At 61.2% G+C, this 9,348-nt stretch overlaps 2 protein-coding genes across 6 annotated transcripts in view; both read right to left on the bottom strand.

Moving 5' to 3' along the window:
- Window positions 1–4,682, bottom strand: part of CROCC (ciliary rootlet coiled-coil, rootletin) — a 32,522-nt gene extending 27,840 nt beyond the window's left edge. Inside the window, exons 1-6 of one of the 5 annotated variants that reach the window (XM_048326611.1) lie at window positions 4,599–4,682; window positions 2,305–2,444; window positions 1,390–1,575; window positions 1,229–1,312; window positions 1,060–1,151; window positions 804–969 (exon numbers count right to left, since the gene is read on the bottom strand). In XM_048326611.1, coding sequence (XP_048182568.1) covers window positions 804–969; window positions 1,060–1,151; window positions 1,229–1,312; window positions 1,390–1,575; window positions 2,305–2,439 — 663 coding nt within the window. In that variant the 5' untranslated portion in view covers window positions 2,440–2,444; window positions 4,599–4,682. The other 4 variants (XM_048326609.1, XM_048326610.1, XM_048326612.1 and 1 more) reach the window with 4 other exon arrangements.
- Window positions 4,683–4,901: 219 nt separating this feature from the next.
- Window positions 4,902–9,255, bottom strand: NECAP2 (NECAP endocytosis associated 2). The gene is made up of 8 exons (XM_048326616.1): window positions 9,086–9,255; window positions 8,438–8,538; window positions 8,247–8,351; window positions 7,378–7,459; window positions 6,783–6,891; window positions 6,282–6,444; window positions 6,082–6,157; window positions 4,902–5,799 (listed from the first exon to the last, which is right to left on the bottom strand). Exons 1-8 carry the CDS (start codon window positions 9,184–9,186, stop codon window positions 5,751–5,753), a joined length of 786 nt encoding a protein of 261 aa, XP_048182573.1. The 5' UTR covers window positions 9,187–9,255; the 3' UTR covers window positions 4,902–5,750.
- Between the last annotated feature and the right edge of the window lie 93 nt (window positions 9,256–9,348).

Below are 9,348 nucleotides of genomic sequence, written 5' to 3' on the forward strand. Positions count from 1 at the left end.
GGGATGGAGCGGGATCAGGGATCCACCACGGTCCCCAAATTCCCAAATATCCCTCCTGGCCACACCCGTCATCCCTACAGTGCGCCGCAGCCCCACCCCAATTCCTGTGGGCACGGAGAGGGGTGAGGGACACGTCCCTGCCTCGCATCCCCCTCCCATCACATCCCCCGAACCCCCAAATCCTTCTCCGTGCGACATTCCCCGTGGCCCCACATCCCTCCCATGTCCCTGACACATCCCTGCATCCACCTGCCTCATATCCCTTTCCTATCCCCAATCATTCCTCATGGAACATCCCCCACGGCTCTGCATCCCTCCTCAGTGACCCCACATCCCTCTGCCTTGCACCCCCATACTCCCAAAGTTCTGCTCTTTGCAGCATCCCCCACGGCCCCACATCCCCCTCCAAGGCCCCACATCCCCCTCCAGGGCCCCACATCCCTCTCCACGGCCCCACATCCCCCTCCAGGGCCCCACATCCCTCTCCACGGCCCCACATCCCTCTCCACGGCCCCACATCCCTCTCCACGGCCCCACATCCCCCTCCACGGCCCCACATCCCTCTCCACGGCCCCACATCCCTCTCCACGGCCCCACATCCCCCTCCACGGCCCCACATCCCTCTCCACGGCCCCACATCCCCCTCCACGGCCCCACATCCCCCTCCACGGCCCCACATCCCTCTCCACGGCCCCACATCCCTCTCCACGGCCCCACATCCCTCCCCACACCCCCTGCCTCACATCCTCTCCCCGCTGCTGCTCCCTGTTGGATCCCTGTCCCTGCCCGGGGTGTCCCCAAACCTCCTCCTCGCGCCTCCACTCCGCCTCCCGCTGCTCCAGCTCATCCCGGGCCCGCGCCCAGTCGGCCGTGAGCTTCCGGATGTCCTCGCTCAGCGCCGCGTTGGCCACGTTGGCCTGTTCCAGCTGCTCCCGCAGCATCGAGTTCACCTGCACCAGGCTGCTGCTCCTGGGATCGGGGCTGACCGTGGTCAGAATCCCTCTGGGAATCCTCACATTCCCCCGGGAATCCTCACGTCCCCCCTGGGATCCCTCCCACCTCTGCTGCTCCTCTTCCAGCCGGATCAGGGCGTTCTCCAGCTCGTTGCTGCTCTCCTCCTCGGGCTGGGAGCCGCTGGCATCCAGCTGGATCTGTGGGAATATCCCCCCGCTGGCCATCACCCCGATTTGGGGGGTTTGGGCCAGGGGATCCCAAAAGCCTCCCTCACCGTCAGCCTCTCCTGCTCCAGCTCCGTCGCCTTCTCCAGCAGCTGCTGCTCCACTTCCCCACATTTCTTCTTGTACTGCAACACCTGGAGGAGGGTCAGGGCGCTGACACCGATGGGAGGGCTCCCCAAATTATCCCGGTGCCCCCTCGGGAAGGATTTACCTTGGCTTGCAGCTTCTGCACCAGCTGGGCCTGGCGCTGCTGGCCCTCCTGGTAGGCCTGGAGCTTGCGCTTGTAGGCGGCCTGCTCCTCCTCCAGCAGCCTCCGGAGCTCGATGTTGTGCTGGGCCAGGCTCCGGCTCTCCACCGCCTCCCGCTCCTCCGGCTCCAGCCGCAGGGTCTGCTCCAGCTGGGGTCAGCAGGGAACCCAGGCTGGCACCCCTGAGCATCCCCCGGCGTCACTCGCGGCGTCCCGGCAAAGCCGTGGCTTCCGGGCGGTTCCACGGCAAATCCCAGCCAGCCAAAGGCAAGATCCCCGATCCCCACATTCCCCCGTCTCCCCACGCACAGGGAGGGGATGAATGGGAAGTTTCGGGGGTGCTTTTAGGGATAACTCAACTTCCGGTCTGTGGGTTCAGCAAAGCCCCTTCCCAGCTTGCACGGAGTGGCTGAGGGACAAAGGATCCCTGGGTACAGCACTGAAAACTTGCCTGGGGATATTTTCCTGATATTTGCTTTCCTTTGTTTTAAATAACGAGGCACAAACCGAGGGATTCCCTCCAGAATACTCCAAGATTCCCACCGGCCCCTCACTTTGGGTCTCCCCAGGAGCCACACTCAGCACTGGAAGGGCCCAAGCCCCTTTGAATTCCTGGTTGCCAGGACAAAGCGCTGCAAAACCGAAGGATTCCCACGAGGAGGGGGGGCACCTTCCCGAAAAGCAGCGGGACAAATAAAGCAGGGATGGACGGCGACGCTCTGTGCATCCCGTGGGACAAGCCCCGGCACGCCGGGACGGGCCCGGACAATTCCCACCGCGGGGACACCGCGGCTCTCCCGCCCCACGCAGGGAACGCCGAGGCTGGAGCTGGCACTGCCCCGATTTTGGGGCTAAAAAGGCGGATTTGGGAGGACTCACGCGCTCGCTGAGGGCGTTGTACTTGATGGCCAGCTCATCGCGCTCGGCCCGGCTCTGCGCCAGCAGGTCCTCGACGCGGGACAGCTCCTGCTGCAGGATCCGGTTCTCCTCCTGCAGGGACAGCAGCGAGGCCATGGCCCCTGCGGGATGGGATGGAGAGAGGCAGGATGGGATCCGGGATGGGATCCGGGATGGGATCCGGCCCGGGATGCAGCCCTTTGCCACCACGAGCTGCTCTGCTCCCCTCGGGAAGGGGCTGAGCCCTCCCAGCACACAGCAGGTGGATAAAAAATCCTCAGGGATAGGAACCTCGGGAATCCTCAGGAACCACAACCCGCCTTGGGAGCTTTCCCTGATGTTTGCTTTGATTTTAATAACCAGGCACGAACAGAGGGATTTCCACCAAAATCCCACCAGCCCCTCAATGTGAGTCTCCTCCAGCCCACGAGGAGCGTTCTGACCCCTGCCCCGGCTGGAAATGCCACCTCCCACAGCTCGGGCATTCCGAGGAAAGCCGTTTGTGATGGAAGAGCTGCTGGGAATGCACAGTTGTGGTCAAAAACCCGCTGGGAGTTTGCAGTTGCGACTGCGAGGATGTTCAGATCCGTGTTTGCCATCACAAAACTGCCGGGGATCTGCAGCTGCGACCACAAAATGGCCAAAATTTGGTGTTCGGGATCACAAAAGTGCTGCAGATTTACAGCTGTGATCCAAACCCACTTTATTTTGCAGCTGCAATGTAAAACCTCTGCAAATGTGTGTTTGGGATCATAAAATCATCACAGATTCATAGCTGCAACAGCAAAACTGCTGCAGGTTTGTAGCTGTGATCCCCAAACTGCTGCAAATTCATGTTGGTTGTCACAAAAGCCCTGCAGATTTATAGCCACAGTCAAAAAACTGCCACAAATTTGCATTTGTGATCCCAAATCTGCTGCAAATTCCTATTTGTGATCCCAAAACTGCTGCAGGTTTCCAGTCACAACAACAAAACTGCTGCAGATTCACAGTTGCAACCACAAAATCACTAAAACTTTGTGCTTGTGGTCCCAAACCCTGCTGCAGATTTAGTTACAATCCCAAACCCTGCTGCAGATTCACAGCTGAGATCCCCAAACCGCTGTAAATTCGCATTTGTGATCTCAAAACCGGTGTAAATTCGCATTTGCGATTTCAAAACCGCTGTAAATTCGCATTTGCGATCCCCAAATCGCTGTAAATTCGCATTTGCCATCCCCAGACCGCCGCACTTTTCCATTCGCGGCCACAAACCCGCCCCCACTTCTCGGAGCCGCCCCGATCCGCGATTTTTCCACCACAACCCCCCCTGTGCCCTCCCAAACCCGCTGCCCAAGTGCCATTCCCGATCCCATTCCCGATCCCGTTCCCATCCCCCGCTCCCCCCGCCGGGGGGGACACGGGGACCCCACCTCAGCCGAGGGCTCCGCGTCGCTCACGGAGCATCCCCCGAGCTCCGGGCACCCCCTCGCCGCGGCCTCCTTGTCCCCAAGCCCCTTTTCCTGGGATTCGGGGCGGTTCGGGCTCGGTGCCCGCCAGCGGGAAGCGGATGCGGGGTCGGGATTAGCCCGAAATCCTCGTCCCCTCCCCGCGTGACGGCGGGAGCGGGGACCCTCCTCTTCCTGGAGGTCCCGACGCCTCCGACACCGGCACTGCCCCATCCTCCCCCCAGAAATCCCTCGGCATTCCCGGGCTTGGCAAACAAACCTCCCCGCGAGGCTCCGGGCGAGAGGAGGAGGAGGAGGAAAAGGAAGGAAAACAGGAACAAACCCCAGCCGCCGGCGCTTCCCGAGCCCCGAGCGGGGGGAGGTCCTTACCCGCGGCGGGATGGAGCCGCTCTCCAGGGGCAGCGGGGCTCCTGGACAGGCCCTTCCCTAAGCCCCGCGTTCGTTCCGTAAGCTCATTACCGCCCGGAGTTCGCTCCGGCAGGAAAAGCTCCGGGGTGGAGCGAGCCGGGGTCGCCGAGGGGTGAAGCGGCTTCAACACCCCCCGGGATGCGGGGGCACCCCGGATCACCGCCCCAGCCAGAGCTTTAATTATCCCCTGGGTAATTAAAGACTTGCTGCCGCCAGCCCGGTAGGGGAAAGTGGGGATAAATCCCCAAGGACGGCTCAGAATCCCCCACCGCGGGCGCTGGAGGCATCCCCGCTCCGGGAACACGGGATGGATCTGGCCCCAAGCTACGCTCCGGGAAGGAGGGGCTCTCCCGGCCGCTCTCCCCTTGCACCCCCCCGGCAGGGAAAGTGCCCTTTCTGCCCCGGAGAGCCGGAGATTACCCGGAACAGGGAGCAGGCAGATGGGATTGAGGATTTACGGCGTCCTGGACGCCTCCAGCCAGGCGGGAGCTGCCTCCAGTTCCACCCCCGAGCGTTTGTGTCCCGAAAACTGCTCCTTTTCCCCTCATTTCTTCTCTTACCTTCCCCTCCCGGTGTCCTTCCCAATAGAAACCACTGCTAAGCAACAGATTCTGTTGTGCTCCGTGTCCAATCCCATTCCCTCGGCACCGGCAAGGAACGGGAACCACAAAAGCTTATCCTGGCCGCTCCGAGCCCACCCAGGGGGGGAACAAATATCCAACCTGGCATCAAAACCTTTTTATTGCTCACTCGGAAGCATTACATTCTCACCTGGGTCAGCTGCCAGGCCCAGGGGAAAGCTCTGAAAGCAAAATGCCCGTCATCCGGTTGGAAATGGAAAGGAAAATCCAAAGGGTTGGATAAAAAGAAGCGGGATTTCGTACTTGGAAAAGCCTTAACATAAATAGGTAAGAAAATACTTATTTGCTTCAAGAGGAATCTCAACCCCGGCTCTGTCCAAGAGCCCGACTCCATTCTGTCCTTAATAAAATGTCCACGGAAAGCAGTAAAAAATCGTGTCTTCAAAATAGAGGAAGAGTAAAACAAACTTCCCAGAGTAAGAAATGAGGAATTTCAGCATGGAAATGCCAGGATCAGGCTCCGCACATCCCGGTTAAGTGCTCAGGAAAAAATCCAGGCGATGCTTGGCATCGTGGCAGGGAACGGTCTGTCTGGATTTGGGAGGTGGGATGTCTCCAGGAGGATGCTCCTCGCCGAGGGAAGGATTTATCCGGCTCAGAAGCACAAGGAGAAGGCAGGGGAATCTCTGAGGAGGCTCCAAGCTCTTGCTCTCCCTCTCCTGATCAAGGAGAGGGATGGACCTGATGGTTTTTCCCAAAGGAGAAGCCTCCGAGGTCTCCCATGATCCAGGAACAGGCCCTGGGTGTGGCAGGCACAGGCTGTGGAGTGTTTTAAGGCACGTGGTTGTTTCTTTCCAGCACTTACCCCAGCATTTCGATGCTGGGCGGGATTTAAGGGCAGGAGTGAGGTGTCCTGAAGCTGCTTCTTTGGTCCCAAAGGAATCCTGAGGATCCCAGCCCCCACGAGGGGAAAAGCAGATCAAGGCCGGGATCAGAACTGAACCCAGCCAGTGTTCCCCTGAGTCTGGTTAGAAGCCGACCTGGCGAGAGGGAAAAACAGGAAAAAAGGGTGTTTAGAAATGGAAAAGGCATCCAGGGAGGAAACTGGGCCGCAAATGGGCCATCCAGGACCACCCCAAAACTCTCCTGGAGCAGCGGAGCAAGAAGTGCCCACAGACCTGAACTGAGGGAATTGGCAGCACAGATCCTGAATCCCACAGCTGGGACCAGCTGGAGCAGTGCCCCCACCCCAGCGGGGTTTTCCAGCAAAACCAGCAGGTTTTGGGGCATCCACATCCCTCCCAAATGCCTCTGCTGCTCACCCCGAAGCCTTGGCAAAGTCTCCCCAGACATCAGCAGCCGGAGCAGCAGTGGGCTGAGGCCAGGACAACAGGGAATCTGTCAGAAAATCGGGAAGAGAGAAAACAAAACACCAGGAGTTATTTCCCACTCTCACTCCCAGATTCCCCCCCGTTTCCTGATGGACACAGCAGCCCCTCAGGAGCTCTGTGTGACCACGGACCTGTGATGGGGGTTCCCGGGAGCCGGGCGGGCGTGGGGAGCGAGGCCGGGCGCTCTCCGGAGCCGGATTTTCCTCCAGGGGGTGGTGGGAGCAAGCTCAGGCCCCCAGGCCCTGCAGGACGTGGCCTGGTGCTCCCTGGGGCTCCTTCTTTTTTCTTCATGTTCTGAAAGGAGAGCGGGAAGTTTGGGTGGGATCACATTTTAAATCCAGAGCTGGAGCATGAACCCTGGAAGCCAGATGGTTTTATTTTGGGAATAAAATCCTGCAGTGCTGTGACATCCCACTGCTGGTGCATCCAAAGGGGTCCCACTGAGGGTGGTTTTTACCCCCAAATCCCACAGGCCTGGTTTTGGAAGCAGGAATTGCACCACAAGCCCCTGCAAATCCCTGCAGGCAGTGTTATCCCAACAGGCTCTGCCCTGAGCCCACACCCAGGGATTCTGGGGAGAAGCTGCTGCTTCCTCGTGCCACCCAAAGGAAAAGCTGGGATCAGCCCCTCACAGCGATGTTGAGTTTGATGGTTTGTCCCTCCTTGAAGCCCAGATCCAGCTTGGGGCCCTGCTCCAGGTCCTGGGCCTGCCGGGCCAGCTCGCTCTGCTGCCTCACCCACCTGCAGGAGTTAAACCCACGGAAAGGAGACGTCAGCACCCGGCCCAGGCTCCCCGGGACAAATCCTGCTCAGGATCATCCCCTGTGCCCGGCAGCAGCTCTGCAAAGGCCGTGGGTGTGATCCCAGACTCACGGGGGGAGCGCCCAGGGGTATCGGAGCCGCACGGATCCGCCGGCCGGCACCGCGCCCATCCCTCCCCAAACCCCCCACGCCCAGCAGCCCCTGGGGCCAGCTCCTTACAGCTGATACATGAAGTAGAGGAAGTGATTTAGGGAATCTGGACTGGGAATTTGGATGCCCACTGTGGGATTTGGGAAGCCCAGTTTGGGACGCTGCTAATCCAGACTGGGAAATACGGGAGAGAGGAAGGGGAGTTTCCACCTCTTCCCACCACACCTGCCCATCCCAGCTCCCACTTCTCCCCCATTCCTGGAGGAGACCTGCCAAAAACGGAGCTGAGAGGACAAAGGGAGAGGCAAAACTCACTTGAAGTGGTCCTGGAGAGCCACGTTGAAGTCAAAGGCGTCCCCTCGGTCCACAAAGCCGACTCCGATGAACGCCCGGCGGCCTGGGCAGGGAGGAGGAGTCAGGGCTGGGATGCTCAGCAGTGCAGGAAGAGGGATGGGATGCTCCATCCTGCACATCCCCGTGCCTGGCGCTGCCTCCAGAGGGAGCTGGGACTCTGGAGACTGAGCCATGGGACCGGGGGTCCCAGAATCCCAGGATGGTTTGGGTTGGAGGGACCTTAAAGCCCATCCAGTGCCACCCCTGCCATGGGCAGGGACATCTTCCACTGTCCCAGGGTGCTCCAGGCCCCGTCCAACCTGGGCTTGAGCACTGCCAGGGCTCCAGGGGCAGCCACAGCCGCTCTGGGCACCCTGTGCCAGGGCCTGCCCACAATTCCTTCCCAAAATCCCACCTAACCCTGCCCTCTGGCAGTGGGAGCCATTCCCCCTTGTCCTGGCACTCCAGACCCTTGTCCCAGGTCCCTCTCCAGCTCTCCTGGAGCCCCTTTAGACACTGGAAGGCCACAATTTGGTCACCCCAGAGCCTTCCCTTCTCCAAAGGCATCTCCAGGTGTTTCACCTCGTGGGCTGCACCTACAGCTTCAGTGAAAACAGCTTTTTAATTAACTGGCAGCAGGGGGATGATCCTGCATCCTCCTGCCACTGCTGAGCAGCCAAATTCAAGTGGTTTTGTTCCTGGTGAAGCTCAGAGCATGGCTGGCGTGTGGGAGGGAGGCAATTCCCCCCTCTGCCACGCTGTGCAGGGAATGTTCCGCCATGGAGAGCGGGAATCCTTCCCAAACAAGAGCAGTGGGGGCTCCGAGGAGTCCCCGGCTGTGTGGGACGCACCATTCCCATCTTCAATCCGGATGACAAAGTATCTGCTGGAGTCTGTCACGCTCTCCACAGCGATGCCAGGGAACTGCTCCACAGGAGCCTGGGCAAACAGCTCTCCTGGAAAACAGGAACGGGAGCGGGGTAAGGCCGGGGCACAGCCCCGCGCCCCTGCTCCCCGCAAAGCCCTGGAATTCCCTCCTCACCCGAGGTCTTGTCCTCCAGCTTGATGAAGGCCGTGCTGCCCTTGGCCGTGATCCGCAGGCGCCCGCTCCAGGCCGGCTGGTCCAGCTGCCACTCCGCGGCTCTGGAAAAAACAGGAAGCGTTGCCTGAGCCGCCTGTGCTGCCCCGGAGCTGGTAACGAGGGTCAGGGTGGGGAGAGCGGGAGGGGGGATTTGTCACAAGATGTCTCGTTTCACCCCAAAACAGCTGCTGGGTTGGCGGGGGGAGCAGGCGGGAGGTTTCGGTTCCCTTTGCGTGGAGTTTCCAGCCCCAGAGCTGCGTTAGGGACAGCCCGGCTGTGCCAGGACAGGCTGCGGCTGGGGATTGAGGGGACGGGAGCCCCAAACGCACGGGGGACGGAGACACCCCAGTGGGGCTGGGATGGGGGGGCAGAGATACCCCACGGGGGGCTCGGAGAGCCCACAAGGCGCTGAGATTTCTCAGGGGGCCTGAGATACCCCGTGAGGGGCAGTTCTTGCTGCCCCACGGGGAGAGAGAGAGACCCCAAACACCTCCTGGGAACCACACACCCCACACACCCTATGAGGAGGGGACCCCCCCCAAACCCCACAGGGAAGGGACTCCCCACGCCAGCAGGCGCTGACACCCCGCGGGCGGGCGCGGGCCCCACCTGTAGCCGCGGTTGGAGGCCCGCGGCGGTACCCGGTACACGAGCACCGCCGGCTTCACGCACAGCACGGACTCGTACTCCTCCTCCGGCTCCGCCGCCATCGCGGCCCCGCCGCCGCTCTGTCCCGACGCCTCGATGGTACCTCGCTGCTGCCTGCGCGGCCGCCGCGGCGTGGGCGGAGCCCGGCGGAAAGAGCCGCTTCCGCGCCCTCGGCGCCCCCTGGCGGGCGGGAGGACCCGGAGCAGGGAGCGGCGGTAACTGGT

This window comes from Corvus hawaiiensis, chromosome 22, assembly GCF_020740725.1.
Source record: "Corvus hawaiiensis isolate bCorHaw1 chromosome 22, bCorHaw1.pri.cur, whole genome shotgun sequence".
Taxonomy (NCBI): Eukaryota; Metazoa; Chordata; class Aves; order Passeriformes; family Corvidae; genus Corvus; species Corvus hawaiiensis.

Coding starts and splice junctions, on each gene's coding strand:
- NECAP2 (XM_048326616.1), bottom strand. CDS start 9,186: ATGGCGGCGGAGCCGGAGGAGGAGTACGAGTCCGTGCTGTGCGTGAAG. Junction 8,352..8,437: donor GCTGGAGGACAAGACCTCGG/GTGAGGAGGGAA, acceptor CCTGTTTTCCAG/GAGAGCTGTTTGCCCAGGCT. Junction 7,460..8,246: donor CCGGATTGAAGATGGGAATG/GTGCGTCCCACA, acceptor CTCCCTGCCCAG/GCCGCCGGGCGTTCATCGGA.